General features: G+C 44.4%; 1 protein-coding gene across 1 annotated transcript in view; it reads left to right on the forward strand.

The window, feature by feature from the left end:
• Window positions 1–22877, forward strand: part of COPS4 (COP9 signalosome subunit 4) — a 687025-nt gene that overhangs the window by 61046 nt on the left and 603102 nt on the right. Inside the window, exons 2-3 of the mRNA XM_044060383.1 lie at window positions 2129–2254; window positions 6538–6691. Coding sequence (XP_043916318.1) covers window positions 2129–2254; window positions 6538–6691 — 280 coding nt within the window. The remainder of the gene's footprint in view (window positions 1–2128; window positions 2255–6537; window positions 6692–22877) is intronic.

Here is a 22877-nt window from a genome sequence, read left to right on the forward strand (position 1 = left end):
TTTTAAATATTGCTCTTATAAAATTAGAAAGTTGCTAGAATAACAGAACTTGTGTTGGCATGTATTTTCTGAAGGAAATAGTCCACATCTCAAATGTATTTCATTATATAGTGACTTCAGTCCCCAGTGAATGCCAAAAAAACATAAATTTTGAGTAAGGGCAAAAAAAAATATGGTAAATATTTGGACATATTTTGAAAGTCTTGTATATCAGATGTCAAATGCTTCCTCCTCCAACACCGTTTACATATACTACAGCAAGTTTGAAACGTTAGGAGGAGGAACTTGTTTTACATGAAAAATGTAAAAAAAATATATAGTAATAAAAAGTAAAGCAAAATTTACAGCCAGCTCATTCTCCAAGCACAGTAATGACCTCCATGGTGTGTGTCACTGTGTAAATAATTGCCTTCCAGGGGTGTAAGTATCTGGCCTCAGAGCATACCTGGACTTTATATAGCTGTATGTATCTGTGTATGTGTGCCTAGGCATGTATTTATGATAGAGTGTGGTACAGCAAATAGTGTTGCCACCTCACAGAAGAGATTCTCCAGTTCTGTTCTCTGCTGGAATGCCTTCTGTGCGGTCTGCATGTCCTCACTCTGTTCATGTAGGTTTTCTCTGGGTGCATTAAAGTTCTTCCCACATTCAAAAGACAAGTAGTAGGTGGATCGGACATCCTAAATTGGCTGTAGATGTGAGTGTGTGTGCAAGTGTGTGGCGTGAAAGAGCTACTGTGGCAGGGTAAGCCACCCAGCAGTCTAAAGCTTCACTCCAGATGATTGTCACTGTTGGTGACACCCCAACCCCGTTTGCAGAACTGGGAAAAAAGGTTGTGGATGGATTGATACTTGTATACATGTGTGGGCGCTTGTAATGTATATGTATGTATATACCCATAATACATGTATAAAATGCATTTCAGATGTATGTTTGTATGTATATATTTTATAACCTCTAAATCAAACGATATCAAAATGCAAAACGTCAAGCCAAGAACATAGAATATGCAAAAAGGACGACATTTAAAAATGGCGAACGACAGGACATCAAAAACAGCAGTATTTAACTGCTGCAGCACACTGATGTTACTACTACTGTATGTCCATTGCCTGGATGGTGATACATGGTACTGTTCTTTCATACAAATTTTAATATGTCCATATACAAAATGGTGGAGCTGTTAGTAAGACTGTAGTTTGGTTTAAACTCTTGCAAAAACAGTACAGTGCATCACCATCCAGATAATGAACAATAGAAGTAACATCAGTAGGCATCTAAATCTAGCATTTACTTGCTGCCCTGCAATGTTGTCAGCTGGTATGCATTTGTTAATGTTACTGGAAGATTTGCAGATGTCTGACATACTCACATCAGTGTTTTCAGGTGAAGAGTTAACTACTACCGATTTTGATGTTCTGTTTGCTGTTTTGAAGTTTTATCCTTTTGTTCATTCGATGTTCTGGGCTTGATGTTTTGTGTTTCAACCTTGTGGGATTTTGCCTTTGTGACATAGATCTATAAATATATATATATATATATACATGTATGTGTATGTATGGGGAGAGTGATGATGCATATATTAGATTGTAAATTGGTCAGTGTTTCACTGTTGTTATGTCATACCTGCTTTATCAAAGGCACTACTGGTTGAATATTTCCTCAGAGGATTGGGAGTAGTCTGCTGTTGCTTATCTGAGGTTTTGGACTATGCCTTTGTCTTGCTGTTGTGCTATCACTGAGGTGGTATGTATAACTTATTATAAGGTGGAATGCCTCCCTCCAACAAAAAAGTGATGATTGTATTCAGTATATAGTGGATTTAATGTACATCTTCTGTATATGATGAGATCAGTGGCTCCTTTGACTGATTTTAAATATTGTTGCATGCATATTGAGCACAAGCAATTATGAGTGTGCATATGTTAGTATCTTTTAGTACATATATACGTAGTTCCAAAATTTATTTACAATAGCTGCAAACATAAAATGCATTGCTGCAGGGATTGGCATCTTGTTTTGTTTTCCTTTTGTTTCAGTTTGTATTTACTTCTAAATTTCTTTATAAATTATGGGTTTATCAAAATGTTAATCTTATTTTAGTGCAAGAAATATAAAAATAAAACAGAGGTAAAATATTTACCTTTCAGGTTGCTTCCATACGACAACATCTTGCATCCATTTATGAAAAACAAGAAGATTGGAGAAATGCTGCCCAAGTACTTGTGGGAATACCTTTAGAAACCGGACAGAAGTAAGCATAATTTATCTAATAGTATTTTGTCTCTCTTAGAAAATGTTGCCACCTGATCTGTACTTCATTAACTTAAACATGTTAACTTTGTTTAATATGTGTTCCTGCACAAAGATATTTCAAGTCTAGGTATGTAAATCTCCTGCTTATATACCCAGTTAGTTCCCTGGCTACCATTATGCTTCAGGGGTAGAAATACAAATTTGGCTTCTGGCTTCTAAAGAAGTGTTAGCCCTGTTTACATTTCGTTAACACACTCGTATGCTGAACTCTGCTTTCAAATACATTTGTGTAGTCTAGCAGAGACAGCTGCATGAGAAGATTACACCAGGTTACTGTAATTTTTATTACCTTACATTCCTGTACAAGTGTATCATCAGGAGTTATTTTAGAGGCATAGCAAATAAAAATTATAAAATTTATTTTGACATTCTTGGTTATTATTGAAGTATTTCATTTATGAATAATTTTTATATGTTCATCACAGTGATCACTGCTGCAGTAGCATTAGCTATATGAGTTATGTCCTGCCAAAGATACAATGGCTGACCAGCTTCCAAAGCTTCAGAGCATATTCCACGTGCCCAAACTGTCAAGCAGCTTGAGCTGAGCTGTCTGAAATACAAGTCTGGGTGTGAAGCCCTTCAGAGTGACCGAAGACGATGCTTTTCTGAGTCTTTTGAGGATCAACAGTCTGCTTGTGCTTGCCTTTGCTGGACAGATAAGTTCCCTTTTGGGGGGAAAAGAGCTTCCATTTTCTTAAATGTACTGATGTTTTAGTACTTCCGTCTTCAGGAAAGTTTTTTAAAGCTAGGAGTGTTGTGTTTTAATGGACTGACATACTTTTAAAAGGAGCACTCTTTTTATGTCAGTTGAAAACTAGTGTTATTGAAAACATTTTCTGTGAAGAAATTTTTATTTCTGCAAGAACTGAATTTATATCCGAGTTGCAAGCTCTCACAGTGAGTAAGCCCTACCTCATTTTCCATAGGGACAGGGTTTCTTTGAGAACTAATCCTTCCTTTGTACCTGAAGTGGTATCCAGGTTTACTTTAAACCAGACTATTCATCTCTTCATTTTCTTCACGGAGTCTAAAAATGAGGGAGAAAGGATACTCCATACCTTTGATGTCCACAGACAACTCTGGTACTGTCTTGACAGAGCGAAATCTCTTAGATCTTCGTATAAATTGTTTATTCCTTATGAAGGTAAGAAGATTGCCTGTGTCAAAATAGACCATTTCCAAATAGTTCTGTAAGGCTATTACCTTGTATTATACTCACCACAATAAATCTATTCCAGGCAGGCTCAAGGATCGCTCTCCCATGTTCTTGGCTTCCTCTATGGCTTTCTGGAAACAGTTAGATTCTAGACATAGGTTCATAGGTTGGTACTGGGCTATCTGCCAGAAGGCATATATTAGCCCAGCCACGTTGTACGGTATTCACCGCCCCTTTAGTAGTTCCCTAGACCCTTGGCCCCTATCTAGTAGTACTGTTGGTGTGATCCCCGGTGTGAACTTTGTTACCCATCCACTCATCAAGGTTCCTCTTGAAGAGTGATAGTGAGGGGCTCTGTCTTATGTAGATCGGGACCCTGTTCCATAGTAAGGGAAGTCTCTGCGAAGGGAATCTATCCCTCCAGCATGTTCTATTCATTGTTGTTTTGAGGTTTATTTCCCTAGAGCATGTAGCTAGAGTAGATTTGGTTTTGCTAAGATGGAGCATGTTCAACAATTCTGGATTGGACATGGCTCTGTACGTTAGACAGAGATCGCCTCTGAGAAAGCGGGATGCAGCAGAGAACAGACTTAGCTTTTTCAATCGTGCTGCATAGGGCAACTGTTTGAGGCCAGTAATCCTCTTGGTTAGGTACCTCTGTGGTCTCTCCAGCTGCTGGAGATGTCTAGCCAGGTACATTCCAATTGGTGCATTGTACTCAATAATGGGTCTGATGAGGGAAGAGTAGAGGGGCACCATTACATCCTTAGATCTTGATGCGAACCCTTTCGTGATCAGATGGGTCACATAGAAGGATTTTCTAACAACTTTGGCAACATGGTTATCAAAGGAAAGCTGACTATCTACTTGGGTCCCTAGATTCCTTATTTCTTCTTCATATTTCAGGGGATTACCTCCTATGTTGTAGTTTGTTTTTTCCAAAGGGGATTACTACGCATTTTTTTGCATTTAGCTTGAGACCATGGCTTTGACACCATGCATCAGTCTCATTTAGGCCCTTCTGGAGGATCTCCACGTCGGCCGGAGACTCTGTTATAGCACCCAGTTTGTAGTCATCCGCAAACTGTCAGCCACAGCCCTTCCGTGCTTGCCTGTACTTCTGAGAAGTATATGCCAAACAGGAGGGGCCCCAGGACAGAGCCCTGAGGCACACCACTCGTTACTGGTCTAGATTCGGACATAGACCCACTACTCTTACTTTATGGGATCTGTCTGAGAGCCAGTTTGCGATCCATCTTGTGATGTAAGGGTATGCCCAGGCTGGTGAGCTTATCAATAATACTTGAATGGGGAATGGTGTCAAATGCTTTAGCAAGGTCAAGGTAAGCTGTGTGTACCTCCTTTCTCTTATCTATAGCCTGAGCAACTGTCTCAAAGAAATCCACCAGGTTCAGGAGCCATGATCTGCCCTTGAAGCCGAACTGTGTGGGGTCCAGCGACTGAAGGTTCCCAATCTCTCCATTTATGAGTTCCATAATGATTCGCTCCATATGCTTACAGACCAGACTGATCAGGCTTATTGGTCGGTGATTCCCAGGGTCAGTTGTGGCCCCACCCTTGTGTAGCGGGGCCACCGTTGCCGTGCACCATTCTGTGGGCACATATCCTGTGAAGAGGCTGGGACTGAACAGGTTATTAAGATGCTGGGTTAATTCCTTTTGGAGCTCATGTATGATACAGCCTGGGACACCATCTGGTCCCATGGAGGCAGTGTTTTTAGCTTTAGATAGAGCCTTGTTAAACAACGTATCAGTAATAATTGGACTTGCACAATCCCCTGGAATGGTAATAGGCCCTGTCGGTGGTACATATACCACCATATATGTGGTACCCATATTTTCGAAGCCGATATTTGGTCTTCTATACATACTTTTACAAACCATTGTAAGCTTGATTCCTTCCCTAGGTCCAAATTAAGTTTTGCTAGGAACATTCTCCAGGGGTTCCTGGACTTCCACATCCCAAATGTTATTTGCTGTGGTAGTCTACCCATGTAGCTAAGGCTGCTGCAGCAGTGATCGATTTGATGAACATAGTACAGTTCTATAGAATCATAGTAGGTTACTAGGCTAATGGCCCTGGGGCCCTTACAAGCCTAGCCTAGAGTTTATCCCCCCCAAAAAAAAAACCTCAGTCAGCACCTGTTGCCCCTGTCAATGGGGGACACAGGTGGAACCCCTGGGTCAAATCTTTGGTTTCCCACTCATCAAGGTTCTGCTTGAAGAGGGTCAGCAATGTACTCTGACATGTATAGGGAGTCTGGAGAAGGAGCAGTATCTGGGAGACAGACATGTCTCTCCAGCAGGTTTTGTTAATGTCACATATTAGATTTAGGCCTTTCCATTGGGTGATGCTTGAGGAGTTAGACTTAGGGATATGGAACTTCTCTAGTAGGGCTGGGTCTGAGATTGCATTGTAGGTGAGACACAAATCTTCTCTGAGCAATCTGTATGATACAGAGTAGAGTGATAGTGATTTGAGCCTGTCCACATAGGACAAGTATTGGAGGCCATGGATTCTCTTTGTGAGGTATTTCTGTCACCTTTCCAGCTGGTGCAGGTGTTTGAAGAGGTACATACCAAATGGGGCATTGTACCCCATTATTGGCCTAATGAAGGAGGAGGAGTAAAGAGGTATACCTTGTACTTACCATAATACTAGATGTTCAGCTGATTACTGTTGCCGTAGCCATTCTCTTCCTCCATGTCTCTTATTTTTGGTGTGTTTTTTAAGCCAGGGTTTGGACATTTGTTTTGCTGTGCCTAGCAGAGTCCTTTCAGGGCTCAGCCTCCTCCTTTCTGCTGGTAGGAAAGCTCTGAAGGGCGTCCTGCCCAAACTTGTCTTTTTCTCTGCTCAGTTTGAGCTGCTTGACGGTTTGGATGCATGAAGGTGCCTTGAAGCTTTGGAAGCTGGCACTTACACAACTGCACTTTTTTAGTTGTTTAATCTTTGTATGTTGCTGCAGTGTAAACGAGACTGAGTACCTTCTTTTGCGTCTTAGACATTACTTCTTTATTGTAATCCTGATTTATTTTCTCAAGGCAATATAATGTGGATTATAAATTGGAAACCTATCTGAAAATAGCTCGACTGTATCTAGAAGATGACGATCCTGTGCAAGCAGAAGCCTACATTAACCGTGCATCACTGCTGCAGAATGAATCAACAAATGAACAGCTGCAAATACATTATAAGGTATAAAACCAGCAACTTTCCACTGAGATTGTGCATTAGCTGTCTAAACCAGATAGGTAAAAAAGTTTCTGTCCAAAAGTATTTCTGAAGTTAATGTTGTGAATGCCAGTTTCCCTGCCATCCTCTATACTAGTTACAATTAAAACTAGAAAAATCCATCTTTGGCAGTTTTCTTACCCATTTTCAGTTACTTCACGTCTCCATTTACATTGTGCTTTATTTATATATACAGTGCCTTAAATTAAACTGGTTGTGCTATGTTGATTTTACTTTTCCATTAGTCTGTCATGTTCATTTCTGTGTCTGTAGTGTACTCAATGTTTTTACCAGTGTTGTCAGAAAATGAATTTATAATGTTCTGTATATGTATCTTATGGTTATTTATAAATGTGGAGTTTTTCTCCTCGGGCCTCAGCTGAAAAATGACATTTTGTCCAGTCAGGCTTTCTTGGTAAACAGATGTAAAGTAAATAAAACTGGATTTCTGTTGCAGTAACCTAAACTATGTTGGTTCTATTCCTCTGCACCAGCCAGCTTTCCAGGGCTTTGGCCACCTTCAAGTGCTTCACCTGCCAGCAGAGCACAAGGAACACCATTTAAAAGGCAGTTGAAGCGCTCATAACCTTCAGAGCTTTTGCCACTGAACCAAATATTTCTTCGGCAAGAGTCATTTATCTTGTCAATCAGCTAGTGCTCTTCAAGCTGGGCAGATAAGATCTGTTAGGGAAGGCCTCCCTACTATTTATTGTATTGTGTATTTTATGTAAGAAACTGTATATTGTGCTAAAGAAACAAAGGGGGACAGTCATGAGAATGGAAGACACTGTAGTATTTGTATATTTTTTGTGAGGAAAAAGTTTATTCTTTGACTAAAAACCTATGCTATTGTGAATTGTGGTGTTTGGAAAAGGGTGTTATGCTTGTAGAGGACTTTCATTGGTATACTTGGCTCACTTGTTCTCAGTTTTCCTCCTTACCAACTTGTTTAGGTTATGGTAACCACTTTCCTGACTCTACATCCATCTTACCAGTGAAACAGCAATTCATCTCGGTGGTAGTACCTGCCCTAGCACACACAAAGAAGAAACTTTGTAAGGAGTCCATTAGGGTCATTTTTGGCTCCTTGTTTGCCTCCATCATTGGTGGGTGACTTTACTGTGACTGCTTGTTCATCAGGTCACCGAGCATCTACCCCTAGTCCTCATAGTGTGGCATTGGAAGCCACCAAAGACCCACCAAGCATCTACCCCTAGTCCTCATAGTGTGGCATTGGAAGCCACCAAAGACCATGAGACAGATGCATCTTCTGTGGCTCTATGGACGGCCATGGAAGGAAAGGGAGAGACACTTTTCTTGCTGTTTGGGGAAGGAGCCAGGTGAAAGGTCTTCACTTGTCAGAGATGGGGTTATGGAGGCTGAGTTCAGTGTGTTTCAGGGTCAAAGCTTTACTTGGGGAGAATCTATTTGTATGGACAGGGCATGTTTACTCTGTTTGCTAAGGAACTGATTTATTTTTCTTTGCCATCTCAAGCTACAGGCAAAAAAAGAGTTCCTTCTCATTCTGCAGTCACTGCAAGAGGAAAGGATTTATCTCAGAAGATGCGTCCCAGTCTGAGCATTCAGATTCAGAGAAATTTTATCTTTGGACTTTCCTACTAAAGAAATCTTTTTGAACTTTACTACTAAAGAAATCTCTAATCACTGATATTTACCTAACGTGAACGAGTTTTTTTTATTGAGAGCAGAGTGTAATTTCTGTGGTGTGGAAAATTTATTATGGATTGTTATAATTATAGGTGCTAAACAATTCACCTATCCCCCTGTACTGCCTGCTTTAGAGAGTTTTTTTGTTATTATTTTACTGCAGCACATATTCCTTCTGTGCTCCCAAGAGGTTTGACATGTTTTAAAAAGTGCCCCAGACATGAAACTGTCTGATCCTGTTTCATCAGTCCATCAGATCCAACTGCTGGGTACCAAGCCACTCATCTGATCTGAAATGATCATTAGTCGGTGCTGTAGTGCACCGAGCAACTGCAGACTTTCCCATCATTCCCTGCTTAACTTCACATCGGATCTCATTTCCTTCAGTAGCAAAAGGATTGCATCCATCACCAAAGCCAAGTGTTCTACTTGTACTTCATTATTAGGCAGCTTTTACTCTTGGTTCTTTAAGTTTCTGTTTGTTTTCAGACTAAATGTCTTCATTCCTTTCTTAGGATACAATTTCCTGGTTATTGCCATTCTTGAGTTCTGCAGCTTCTCCTGGTTATTGCCATTCTTGCGTTCTGCAGCTTCTAGACACCAAGTTGAGTGCCAGGTGTTTTCCTTTTAGTGCTCTTATAGCTAAAGTATTAAAAAAAAAACATTTTTTTCTGGTCAGCAGTATTCTTTTTCTTTTCTTGGTTTCTTACTGTCAGTGTATATTATGTCTTGCTGCAGTTTGAGAAGGTTTTAAGCATTTATGGACAAAATCTTCAAATAATAATTTAAGTTTGGGCATAAGCTTCCCACGCAAGGAGTTACAAATTGTGTTATCTGCTTGGATTGGAGCATTTAAATGTAGATTGCTCTGTATGTGAGGGCTTTGGCCCATGTTTTCTTCTAGACAGGAGGTCCATGCTAATTATCAAAGGTCTCCTTCTCCCAGTCAGTCAGTCAGAAAAACACGAGAAGAGAAAAAGGACAAAGATGAGAGCAGTAAAAGTAAAAACAGAAGAAATGAGGCGCAAGTTTATTTCAGCCCCAAGGTAGGAGTCGTCCCAGACTTTGGCATTAAGATCCAAATCTCAACTAGAGACCATAGCAGTAAGAGACAAGTCTTGAGTTAATTACTTGAGCAAGCATTCTTCTAAGAAACCAACCCCTTTGATGTTAAGTAGATCTTGGAACTGTACAGCCATTGGCTTCTTGTCTCTCTCAATGGTTTCAACTCTCTTGGAGCAGTTCTTGGTGTCAAGGTCATCTGCATTTGAACCTTCTGTTCTAATCTCTACCTCAAAGTAGTCCAAGTGTTTTGTCAGGCCTCCAGTCTTCAACTACAGCAGTCTGTGCTTCAGCAGAGGAGAAGGAGCTTGTACCAAGGATAGGAACCTTGATACTAACAAATTCTAGTTCAGTGTTCGAAGCTATGGAGAGGATGATTACTTTTTCTCCTCCTAGACAAATATTGGGACTTGTATCAAAACCAGTTCCTTCCCCAGGTATTCCTTCGACTATTAAACTAAGTTATCAAGTTTCCCAGGGACAGAGCAGAACCGTGTCCTTTGGACACTCGCACACAGGGCACACTGACTCTTCTGCAGATTCTGGACCGTTACAGCCAGAAGACCTATGGAAGAGAGCATGCAGTAGGAAACGCACAGACTCTGTCATAGTCATTGACACTGGATATTAACTTGGATTGATAGTGTCCCCCACCCCCACTCCCCTGCCACCTCCAGAATACCTCAGTTTTGGTGAGGACTTTGAATTGATGCAGCAGAGGGAATCTTTGCCATCTGAGCCACCTTCTCTGAATGAGAAAGTACTCTTTGAGGCTTATGGCACTGCCCCTGCTACTACTTGAGTGGTACCCCCTGCAGGCCAGTTTTATATATTTGGTCTACAGGAAGGCATGGCAGGAACTAGATGCTAAGGAGGCAATTCTCAGGAAATATGAAATTTGTTTTGTCCTCCTAACAGTAGGCAGTACATATCACAGTGGTCTTCAATATCTTCAGCTGTCCACCCCCCCCCCCCCAAAAAAAAATTAATGTAAGGCAATGGACAGTATGGGAAAGCATGCCTACACCTCTGGTACCTTTGCCCAGAGAGCATTAAACTACATAACGCATATGAACTGATTAGAAAGGCTACCTATCAAAACAGGAAATCGATACTTTGAGACAACCCATGACTCAGGAGTCTATGAAACAACTTCAGAATGCCCTGAAAACTATGTGTAACATTGCTAACTTCTCCATGTAGCTGTATCACAATGCAGCCAATAAGGTAGTGAGGGCAGCAGGTATTGGCTTGACCATGAGATATCATGCTGCTCTTTTTATGAAATTTTTGCAGATATGTTCAATGTGTCCTTTACCAATGCCTGAGAATAACTTAGTGTTTGTCCATCCTGTTCACACCTTATCTGCCATGGGAGTCGGATCCAGGAACCCTCCCAAGTCTTTTTCAGCTTGTGTCAGATGGGTCACAAATTCCAGTGGTTCAAAAAATCAGAGCTGTAATCCTTAAGACTTCTCGGACATGAGCTGCTGTGGCAGAGATGGCCCATCAGTGTACTTTGACTGCAAAGTCGAACAGGCCTCTAAAAGCAGGAACAGAGGGGAACCCTTTCAAGGAAGGTGAAACCAGCACTCCTGAAGGCTTGCCCGACTGTCCATCTCTAGAGGCAGTCAGGGGGATCTGTCATGGCACCTTGCTTTGTGAATGGCCATCACACAAGACAGATGGGTGCAAGGTGTAATATGCAGAGGCTACACCATATCATCTTTCCATACTCTGTGGTCCATGAAGTTGCAGTTATCAAACATCCCACCTTAACAAAATCTGGCAGCTCTATGGGAAGTTGCTTCCTTAATCATAAAATGAGTCTTCCAAGAGGTCCCACTACTAGCCCAAAGAGGGTCAGGAATCTATGCAAAATTCTTTTTGGTTCCAAAGATAAGCAAGGAGTTCAGGCCAGTACTAGATATCAGTTGTCTAAATCACTTGGTAAAGAAGACTTGGTTTGTAATGGCCTTGGTGTCACTAATTTTACCACATCTCAAGATGAATAACTGAATGTACTTGATCTCCAGAGTCCTGTCTCCACATAAAGATTGCAGATTAATCTAGGAGGCTTCTACTCTTTCAGGTGGGAGCAAATCAAAGTAATTTCAGAGCCCTGCCTTTTGGTCTCACCACTGCCCCTAGTTGTTCATCAAGAGCATGACAGTAGTTGCAGCCCACTTGTGACACAGAGGGATTTGCATCTTCCTGTACCTGTAACAACCATAGAATCCTTGATACAGACCAGAGATTATTTCTGCTGCTCTGCCCGTCTTTAGGAATTCCAATCAGTTACCAAAAATCTCACCTTAAACCTTCACAGCAAAATTCTTCATCAAAAGCCATCTAAGCACATTTTGCCGAGTGACCCTCACCGAGGAACATCTACTTTCTGCAAAACTACATGCAAACCCTATATCAGCAGCACATTTCCTCAGATCGATGGTTCTCAAGGTCTTGGGACTGATGGCATCGCCAGTCTTGATGGTCTGCTAGATTCTACATGAGGATACTTTTATTATCTGCTTTCCATGCAGTGGTATCAATTGATAAACCCTCTGTTAGCCATGATTCAGATAATGCAAGCTTGCAAGACTCACTTGAATTGATAGCTAACTTCACTTTTCCCACATTGGGGGAAAAACATTTCTTCTACCCTCCCCCAGCAGCAGTTAGTTGTGACCATGGATGCCTCCACTACATGGTGTTTGGGTGGGGTGACATTTTGAAGGGAGAATTGTCAAAGGTCAGTAAACTCTGACAAAGGCCAATCTCCACATCAGTATTCTGGAGATGAGACCAGTCCTCCTAGCATTGCAGGAATTGCAGAACTTCACACCTTCAGATATGATAGTGGTACACTCCGACAATGTTGGTTGTTTGGACTTGATTCCACCAGTTTGCTGAATTACCGATGCCATTTGTTGGGAAATGGATGGGTGGCAGTGGGCTTTGGATTCAGGTAGTCAACTTGAAGCAATGCACATTCCAGGGCAGTCCAACTGACTATCAGACAGACTCGGCAGGGCCTCTTGTTAATCATAGGGTTTCTCCAGTTCCCTTAATGGCTAGACATGCTTCTCTTTTTGAGAAAGTGATTCACATACTTTACAGAATGTTAGACCAATGTAGGGGAGCTGTGAGTTGTTCTATTGGGGCATACTTCCAGCCAGCAGCATGCCGCTGCACCAGAGGTCCTGGATGTTGGTTTGGTAGAACCCAGGAGGTACCAAGGTCGGTCTGGTAGACCAGGTGAATAAGGAAAGGAGTTGGTGGGAGCTGATGATCAGGTGTGAGAGAAAAAAAATTCCGTAGTTACTGCCATTTGTTACCCCCAGTATTTCTTTCAAAGTACTCTGTGGGGAATTTTTAAAATCTGCCAACTCGCTGCATTCTCAAAGAAAAAATGCCTCTTTACCAGTGTAGAAATCTGCTGAAGTCTACTTGGAGTATAAAACACGCATGCAGACATTTCCATGCCAATATTCTAAACCTTCTAGACTTTGTATGTTTGGGAGGCCTAATGATTTCTTTCCCTTGTTCCATTGTGAATTGCTTTTCCATTCTCTCCTCCCAATCTCTTCTAACACTCTCTGATTAATTCTCTTGCTGTCATGCAGTAATTATACAACCTACTATTTATCCGTTTAACAACATCTTTTTGTTCTAAACTCTACTAAAAACTCTACCAGAGCTGGTCTTTTACTTGGCAGTCCTTCATCCCTTTCTCTTAGCCTCTGTTATCTAAGCTGCAGTTCAGATATCTTCTTAGCCCTATCCTGTTCTATTACCTTTCTCTGTCGTGTTGTTTCCTTCTGATACTTTGGTTCCTTTGCTACTTTCTTCCAGTAAATTGCTACTGTGTGCTGACTTAACTTATTCTCACTGTCTGAACACCATGGGTCCCTGTATTTTGAGCCAAACAAATTTGTATTATGATTTGTGCTAGCCATCTTTTCTTTTTAAAGAGCTTCCTGTTTTTGATTATTCAGCTCATTTGTTTTCCACCAAGAGAGTAGTAATCTGCTAACTTGTCCAAAACATTAAAGGTAAAGTTGAAAAGATCACCTTGCGTTTTTTTATTTCAGGATCAGATATCCTGGTAAAACTGACAGTCAAATTATTTAATACTGTTTTGCATGCATTTACCTAGGTTGTGTGCAGTGGAATGAAGCACTCACTGCTTCCTGTTTCCGAAATTAACATTATGTACTGCATTTCGATGATTCTATCCTGTATTTAGGAATCCGAGTGCAGCTCACCATGTATGGAGGCATTAGCAGGAAATACCAAATATACAATAAAGTATTTAAGTTGTGTATGTAGTTTAAAGATCTTGATTGTTGGTCAGAGTTCAGTTGTGTGTAAATATGCTTAGGTTCATAGATGTGTACTAGGCTAATGGCCCTGGAGCCTTTACAAGCCGAAGCCATAGGATTAGCCTGGCATCGTGCCACCCATTAGTTCCCAGTGCCTCTGTCGAGTAGAGCCAGTGGCGTGATCCCTGGGGTGAATTTTCTGTTTCCCATCCACTCATCAAGATCCCTCTTGCAGAGGGCCAGTGAGGTGCTCTGTTTGACATGTATGGGAAAGTCTATTCCATAGCATGGGCAGTCCCTTGGATATGAACCCGTCTCTCCAGCATGTTCTGTTGATTGTGGTAATGAGGTTGATGTCTGTGGAGCATGTGGTGCGGACGGATTGGGATTTCTTTAGATGTAGCATTTCTAACAGAGAGCTGCGTCAGACATGGCTTTGTAAGTCAAGCAGAGATTGCCACGAAGTAGGCGATATGAGACAGAGAATAGCTGGAGTTTTTTTTTCTTTTGAGTCTGTCCATTTAGGACAACTGTTTATGGCCTAGGATCATCTTTGTGAGGTACTTTTGTGGCCTCTCCAGTTGTTGCAGGTGTCTGGTGAGGTACATGTCAAATGGGGCATTGTACTCGATGATTGGCCTAATGACGGAAGACCATGACCTCTTTCTTCCTGGATCCAAAACCCTTACTAATGAGATGTGCCACATAGGACTTTCTGACCACAATGGCAATGTGGTGGTCAAAAGAGAGGTTGCTTGTCATCCTGTGCTCCCAAATCTCTTTTATAATGCCTTCTGTGTTCAGTGGACTACCATCGATGTGGTAATTAATGGGAACCGAGTTTTTTCCCAAAGAGGATGACTACACATTTTTTGACATTGAGCTTAAGGCCATGGTTCTGACACCAGTCGGTGGTCTCATTGAGGCCTTTCTGCAAGATGTCAACATCACTTGGGGAGTTAATAATAGCTCCCAACTTGCAATCATCTGCGAACTGTGTCAGCCAGAGTCCCTTCGTGTTGGCCTGGACTTCAGAGAAGTAGATACCAAACAGAAGAGGACCCAGGACCAAACCCTGTGGGACTCCACTCGTGACTTGTCAGCAGTCTGACTTGGGGTCAGCTACTTTCACACTGTGGGTTCTGCCTGTTTGCCAGTTTGCAACCCACCTAGTGGTATATGGGTGGATGCCTAGCTTAGTGAGTTTTTCTATGATTCCTGAATAGGGAATGGTATCAAAGGCCTTGGCCAGATCAAGATAGGCTGTATGAACCACCTTGCCTTCATCTACAGGTCTGGTGACTGACTCGAGCAGGCATGATCTACCCTTCACAAAACCATACTGTGTGGGATTCAGAGTTTGGAGACTCCCTGTATCCTTGTTTATTAGGTCCATGATGATGCATTCCATAGCTTTGCATATCAGACTCGTCAGGCTAATGGGGCGATAGTTCTCAGGGTCTGTAGTCGCTCCTCCTTTCTGGAGAGGGATGACTGTAGCAATGCGCCATTTGGTAGGGACAAAGCCTGAGGTGAGGCTGTGATTGAAAAGGGCGCACAGGTGTGGTGCCAGTTCACTCTGTAGTTCATGTAGAGCACAGCCAGGGATATTGTCAGGTCCCATAGAAGCTGTATTCTTGGCCTTGGACAGTGCTGTTTCAACCTGTGCAGCAGTAATACTGGGTGCCTGGCAATCTACTGGTACTGTGATTGGTCCTTGGGGGGGGTAAAGTTGGCACTGAATCTGTCTGCCAGTATATTGACAATATCTGTTGGCTCGGTATAGGAAGTGCCATTGTGCAGTAGTTCAGAGCAGATCTAGGTATTGCCATGGATATTCTTTACGTAACTATAGAAGGCCTTGTGGTTGTCTTTACTATCTGCTGCACTTCTGTTCTCATAGCTAGCTTTAGAGAATTTGATGAGGGATCTCAACTTTTTGTTGAGGCTGATAAGGGAGTTTTTTCAGTCCTGGGACTTTACCTTATTGCACATCAGTTTCTTCCTTCTGTTGTAGTTTTATGGCAGGGGACCACCAGATTGGCTTCCTTTTTTTGGAGGAGAGTGTCTTGGTTCTATTGGGTATGGCGAGATCCATGCATTTGTGCATGTGCTTGTACAGTGAGTTGGTGTATGATTCGGCAGTTGCATGGGTGCTGTGAAGTTAGTACTACTAAAGCCTTTAAGTGCTTATTGTGATACATTAACCAGTGCTGTTGGTTTATTATTCTGGCTGATGTTCTCTCTCCCCTGACTTGATGGATCATAACTCTGCCCTCTCCCCCCATTAAATCTGTTTGCTCCTAGAAAGGAAAAAAACAAAATGAAAGTATGCCTCATCCTATGGTAAGTGATTCTGTCAGAGCCACTACTTAGCCTGCAGATCACTTACCTTTTGCCCCATCTTTTTCTAGTGCAGCTTTGCTGGCCACTGCGGAAAGAGTTTAGACATCCTCTGGGGCTGTTTCAGTACCTGGTGCTGGTATGGGAGAACTCTGCTTCTTTGGAAGGGGAACCGGAGCACAAATTCAAACAAGTGCATGTTTTCCTTCTATTATTGCTAGATTTAGTATTGTTTTTGCTTGGGAGCAGTTTGGAACTACCCCAGAGCTAAGCAGAGTATGGGACCTTATAGAGGACAAGATTCCCAGTTCTGTGGCTATCTCGCTTTCTCTTACTGGCCTTGGAAGATGTTTATAAAGCTGCCTGCAGGACACCAGTATCTATTCCAGCAGTCCCTAAAAAGTCTTAGAGAAAATGTATGGACTCAATTTGACTGCTGGACCCAGCTGTCTCTTCAAATAAGTCTGTGGCTTCATCTAGTCCAACACCCCCAATTAAGAGGGGAAAACATTTAGATCATCGGGCAAAACAAGGTCTCTTTCTAGTAATCTAATCTTTTGAAGGTTAACCTTCTCCATATAGACTTGATAATTTATTTTACAGTGTGCATACCGTTTGGATGATTTTGCTGCAGCCTTACCTGCAGAGCAAAAGTCTAATATGAATGAAATTACTTTTAATTTGACTTAGGTTTTGAAACGTGCTTTGTGAGGGGTGCTTGAATGTTCAGATACAGTCTTGAGAAATGCTGCTTCTGTTGTTTCTAGGCAACTGTTAACTTGTCTTCTGTATATCAATGTCCAGGAAATTAATCCCCTGCACATTAACTTGGCAAGTGAACTTAAAAGAACTGGTACTACACTTCATTTCCACTAGTGCCAAAAATCGTTGTTGGTGCCCATCCATATAAATAATAAATCATCCAAGTATCTGAAATAGCCCAAGCAACCTGTAAATAATGGCCTCTTGAAAAGAATATCGAGTTCCCACTTGAGGAGTACTGCATTAGCAAAAATGGGGGCACATGCAGCCCCCACCACTACTACTGAAAGTTGCTTGTAATATTCGCCACCAAAGGCCATGAAGTTGTTGTTCAATACACAATGCCCATGAAAGTCGTGCACAAGTAATTGATCTTGTTCTGTAAGCCCCCCACACTGTCTGAACTATTTCTCTAAACCATTCCAGTCCCACTTCATGAGCAGCTGAAAATAAACTTTGTACATCACAAGTAACAAATAAAGAAATACTGTCAACATTAATGTGACAGTATTAAGTAAGTCTTAAAAATATCTGATGACATGGGGGAATGGGAGAAACATGTTCTTCAATTTCAGGTCTATAAACTTCACCAGAGGTTCTGTAATAGAGCCTCCTGCAGCCACCGTGGGCCTTAACGGAGGGTCCTCAACTTTCAGATTTATTTTTGGAATCTGAAAAATTTTTGGCACCACTGGATTGACCACAGAAGGGAACTCGTACGGTTGATGTGAAATGTCAAATAATAGATCTGAAGTAGGATATTCATTTGTCTGCAACCTGTGGGTCATGGATCCGATATCGGATCCGAACCGGCATAGTTTCCAGCTATGGATCCAAGCTCTCAGCTCCTCCCCTCACCCATAATGCCCTGCTCTACCCTCATGACCTCAGATCTTGTTTGCGCTGGTAACTGGATGTGGTTCTTTAGCTCTCAGCTAAGTGGTATTTTCTTGTTAAAAATTGAAATTTTTGCTTTCTTTAAACTATTTGTGTGAAAGTTGTAGGTTCCCATTGTGTATTGACTGTTCTTAGTTTAAACTTATTTCCAGTAGTATTTTTTATTCCCTCCCTCGTAGAGTGTGTGTGAGGCCTGTGTGCTTGTTTTAGTTTTTGTTAAGTTACTTCTGTAACTTTTGGGAAGTTTTGACTATGGCTGACCAGCCTAAGTCATTCTTTTCTAAATGCCGAGTGTGGCCATAAGCTCTCACCGGCTGATGGCCACACTCGTGTCTTGGGGTTGAACACCTCACATCTGGCTGTTCCATTTGTGCAGGGTTCAACCCCAGGGCACTGAGGAGCGGAGGTCCAAGCTGGTCCTGGCGGGTCTTTACCGCCGGACTCGCCCTCGCCCTCCTTCTCGGGACTCCTCCTGCTGCAGCTGTTCCCCTGTAGCACCCCTCCTGCTCCTGGGACTCAAACTCCCGCTTCAGGACAGGAGAGGGATGTTTAAGAGAGGGAGAAGCACCACAAGCGGCGGGCCGAGACCTCTGTTCGGCCCCGCCTGCCAAGAGCTTCTCCCGGCTTGTTGAGCGGTCTCCTCCTTCTCGGCTCCGGTCACCTGTGTGCTTCTCACCGGGTCCTGAGGAGGAGGAGACGCTATCGAGGAGGCATTCCAGGCCTACCTCGGTAGCCTCGCCGAGATCTACCCATAGCTCGATGCTGATCTGGACCGGATGATGCGAAGGTTCATCCAGGCCCAGATGCAGATTTGCCTCCCCCGGGAGCTCAACACCCTTTTTCAAGCCTATTGCTCTTCTCCACCCGTTCGGAGCAGGAGCAGCTGGAGCCGAGAGCCGCTTCGGGGAGGTCGGATCCGATAGTACTGGGTACCCGGATCGACATGCCTCCGGTCGCGCCGGACGATCTCGGAGCCTGGATCCAGCCGGATCCGGGGATCAGTGCTCCTTCGCGCCGCCTGTGTCGGAGCGCACTGTCCTTCGGATCCGAAAAGCCGCGCCGCCCGATCCACTCTTCGGATCCGAGGGGAGCCGATTGTCGGATCCTTTGGTCGAGGTCGGCTCCCTTCGGCTTTGATGTAGTGGAGAGGGCTCTGTTGAGGGTCTCCGGACCCCGGCACTTGCTTCGCCGTGCTTGACTCCCTCTGCACTGGGCCAGGCTTCCACCATCCGCCCCTGGGACAGCCTGTTTCTGTGCCCCAAGTTGCTCCTATGGAGCAAATGGTTGCTGCGAGACTCCTCTGACAGCCCCCAGAGGAGGCTAAGGAGGCACATTGACTCCTGAGTCTCTCACTGAAGACACGGACTTGGAGGAAGGGAAGGCTCCCACGGTCACCCCGAGGATGTCTCCGGAGACATCATGGAAATGCTCCGTATCAGGGGGTGGTCTGCCCCAAGTCTTCCTCGGACGAGTCCGTGTTCTTGGAGGCATTCAAACGGGCCCGCTACCTCTTGGGTGTCCCCTGCCGACCCCTGGTGGACCTTATTACCACCAGGGCGTGGAAGGAACCGGACACCGTGGAGCCAATTCCCAAAAGACCTGACAAAATCCTTAGCCCGCTTCTGACAGGACCCATTGGAGTAAGGGGCCTCCTGTAGATGCCATGTTGATGGCGGCCACAAAGAGGGAACTGGCTCAGGAGAGTCCCTCAGTCCACCCACCGAGCAAGGAGTCTCGATGATGGACCGCTTGGGGAAGCGGATGTTCAGTTCGCGACCTTTTTCGTGAGGGCGCTGAACTATTTGGCACACCGTTATCGGATGCAGCGAGACCTTATTAAGAACGCTGCATCCCCTGAGTCCATTTCGGAGGAGGACAGAGCCTGCACTCCACCAAAATGGCCACTCTAAGGTCAGTCACGAATACTTCTATGCGGCTACTCTCCCATGCTACGGAGGGCGCTAGAGCTGCGGGACAGGACTGGTCACTAGACAGGCCTGGCTCCGCCACTTTCTGAGCCCTTCAAGGCCCCCTTTGATGGTTCTGCTCTGTTTGGCAAGACCGCTCACAGACGTTGACCCAGAGCGAGAAGGACGGGAAGACGCTGTCTGCCGGAACTTCTGCACCCCAGAGGCCCTATTCTAGGAACCAAAAGGGTCAGAAGAAGATGTGGTTCGAAGTCGCAGCAGTCCCAGCCTGCTCGGACAACCAGTCCTTCCGTGGCAGAGGAGGACAGGGAGGACGCCCTAGGGGCAGAGGGGCTCCCAGAAACTTCGGGTCCAGGGAACCTTTCTCTGAACGGCCCACCGCAGCCCTGAAGGGCTGCCCGACTGCTCTACTCTGGAGGCAGTCGGGGACGTTCGGGCACCTAGCGGCATGGGAGTCCATAACATCGGACCGCTGGGTTCTCCAAATCATATCCAGGGGATATCACATTCCTTTCCTTCACCTTCCAAAGATGCAGTCCCTCCCAGACGTACTACCCACCGGTCAAGGGAGGCCGCTTTAGCAGAAATTGGACATCTGCTAGAGAAAAGAGCCATCCAGCCCCCCAGACCAGATCGGATCAGGGTTCTACTCCAGGTTCTTTTAGTGCCAAAAAGACGGGGAACTAAGACCAATCCTAGACCTCTCTCCTGAATCTGGCAGTTCCCAAAGAAAAATTCAATGGTCACTCTACAATCTATTCTCCCCTTCTGGGAGAATGCCACTGGATGTGCTCGATAGATCTCAAGGACGCTGCATCACCACATCCTAATGGACAGGCGCTCCAGGAGGTTTCTCCGCGCTGGGAGCCAGTCACTACCAGTTCGGGTCCTTCCCTTTGGTCTCACCACAGCCCCAGGGTGTTTACCAAAGTACTAGCAGTGGTAGCGGCCCACCTGAGGCTTCCGGGGTGCAGGTCTTTCCTACCTGGACGACTGGCTCCTTACCCCAACAAGGCATCTACTTCTCTCGGCGAGACTCCTTTCTCCATCTTGCTCCATTTCTGGGCATCACAATAAATACAAAGTCCAACCTGGCACCCACTCAGCTCTTAGATTTCATAGGGGCCAGACTAGACACAAGGAGTTTACGAGCCTTCCTTACTGCGGACAGGATTCTGAATCTGCAGCTCCAGGTGCGGCCATTCTCCATTCATGTTCTGTTCCAGCGGAGTTGGTCCTGAGGGCTCTAGGGTCCATGGCTTGCCGATAGCTCTTCTTCCTCTTGCCAGGCTCAATATGCGCATTCTACAGTGGACGCTCTTAGTACAGTGGTCTTACCTTGCTCTCCCATGTATCATCCCATAGCGATCAGCAAGGCTTGCAAGCGGTCCCTCTTGTGGTGGCTCCACTCCCGGATCTCCACAGGGTCGCCCATTTTGTGCTTCTCCCTCGCCACGGTGACCACGGACGCCCCGCCCGGGTGGGGGGCACTTTATGGCTTTCGCGGACAGTCCAAGGCACGTGGAACGATACAGAGACCTTACTGCATATCAATGTTCTAGAGATGAGAGCTGTGCTCTTAGCGTTGCTAGCACTTCAGGACTTTCTTCCCTTGGGAACAATTGCGATTCAGTCGGACAATATGTCTGTTGTCTGGTACATCAACAAGCAAGGGGAACAAGGTCTTACCCTCTTTGTCGAGAGGCCATGAGAGTTTGGGAATGGGCAATCTCCACCAATCGCTTTCTCATAGCAACGCACATTCGGTCGGTCCAACATCCTAGCGGACAAGCTCAGTCGCACCATTCTGACCCCTTACGAGTGGTCTCTCAATTGTCAAGTAGCGAACGCATATTCGCACGGGGAACCCTTCATGCGATCTTTTGCCTCTCCCTCAAACACCAAGTGCGACAGTTTTTTGATACCTCCTCCCGGAGGTACCCCAAGAGACGCCTGGTGCATGCTTGGCCACCCGGTCTTCTGTATGCCTATCCACCCTTGCCTCTGATGCTGCAAGTTCTTCAGAAAGCCTCTCGGTGGGTTGCAGAATGATTCTCATTGTCTCTGGCCTCGACAGATCTGGTTCCCTTCCTAAGGTCTCACTCTGTGAATCCTCCTTGGATTCTAGATCCTATTCGGATCTGATATTCCATCCATCCTGCATTCCTCCTCCGAACCTGGACAGCCTGAAGCTGACCGCTGCTCCAGTTCCACTCTTGATAAGGACTCGGTATCTCTTCACCGTGAAGGCTATTTTGGTGGCGGCTCATAAACCAGCCACTAGAAAGGAGCAAATGGAAACGTTTCTCTGTGTGGGCGGAGCGGCAAGGCCTAGATCCCTTCACGGTTCCTCTCCCGTAGTGCTTGATTTTCTAACCTCTCTTTAATGATGGTGCCAGCAGTTCCACAGTCAAAGTTCAACTGGCGGCAATTTCTCACTATCACATTGGTCAAGAGTCTAATCCTCTTATGTCAGCCAAATTGTGCAAAACCTTTCTTAAAGGTACTTTCCTTCTCAGGCCTCCTATTAAGCAAGCAGTTCCTCCTTGGGACCTTTCTCTGGTCCTACAGGCCTTGACCGGCTACAGTGGACCTCAAATTCTTGTCTTACAAGACAGCCTTTTGGTAGCCATTACATCAGCCAAGAGAGTTTCTGAACTTCAAGCTTTATCAGCTAAACCTCCTTACTTGGTTTTTTATCCGGACCGTGTCTCCCTCAGGACCAACCCGTCCTTCCTTCCTAAAATCGCTTCTGAAGCAAACATCAATCAATCTATTAACCTCCCTGTTTTCTTCCCTAAGTATGAAAACAAAGGTGAATATAGGCTACACTCACTAGATGTTCACAGGCAACTAAGATTTTATCTCAACAGGACAGCTGGTCATAGGCAATCCGACCAGCTGTTTATTTCCTTTGCAAAATTCAATTTGGGCAAGCCAATTTCCAAAGTTTCTCTGTCCCGCTGGATTTCACAGTGCATTTTATTGGCTTATCAAGCGTCAGGAAGGCCGGCACCGGGGGTGTTCATGCCCATTCAACCCGGTCAGTATCTACCTCAGCAGCCTTCAAGGCTAGGATTCCTCTGGATGATATTTGTGCAGCAGCTACATGGGCTTCGTCTCATACATTTATTTCTCACTATAAGTTGGATCTTGCATCCAGGG

This window comes from Protopterus annectens, chromosome 2.part0 (assembly GCF_019279795.1).
Source record: "Protopterus annectens isolate FY-2018-M chromosome 2.part0, PAN1.0, whole genome shotgun sequence".
Classification (NCBI taxonomy): domain Eukaryota; kingdom Metazoa; phylum Chordata; order Ceratodontiformes; family Protopteridae; genus Protopterus; species Protopterus annectens.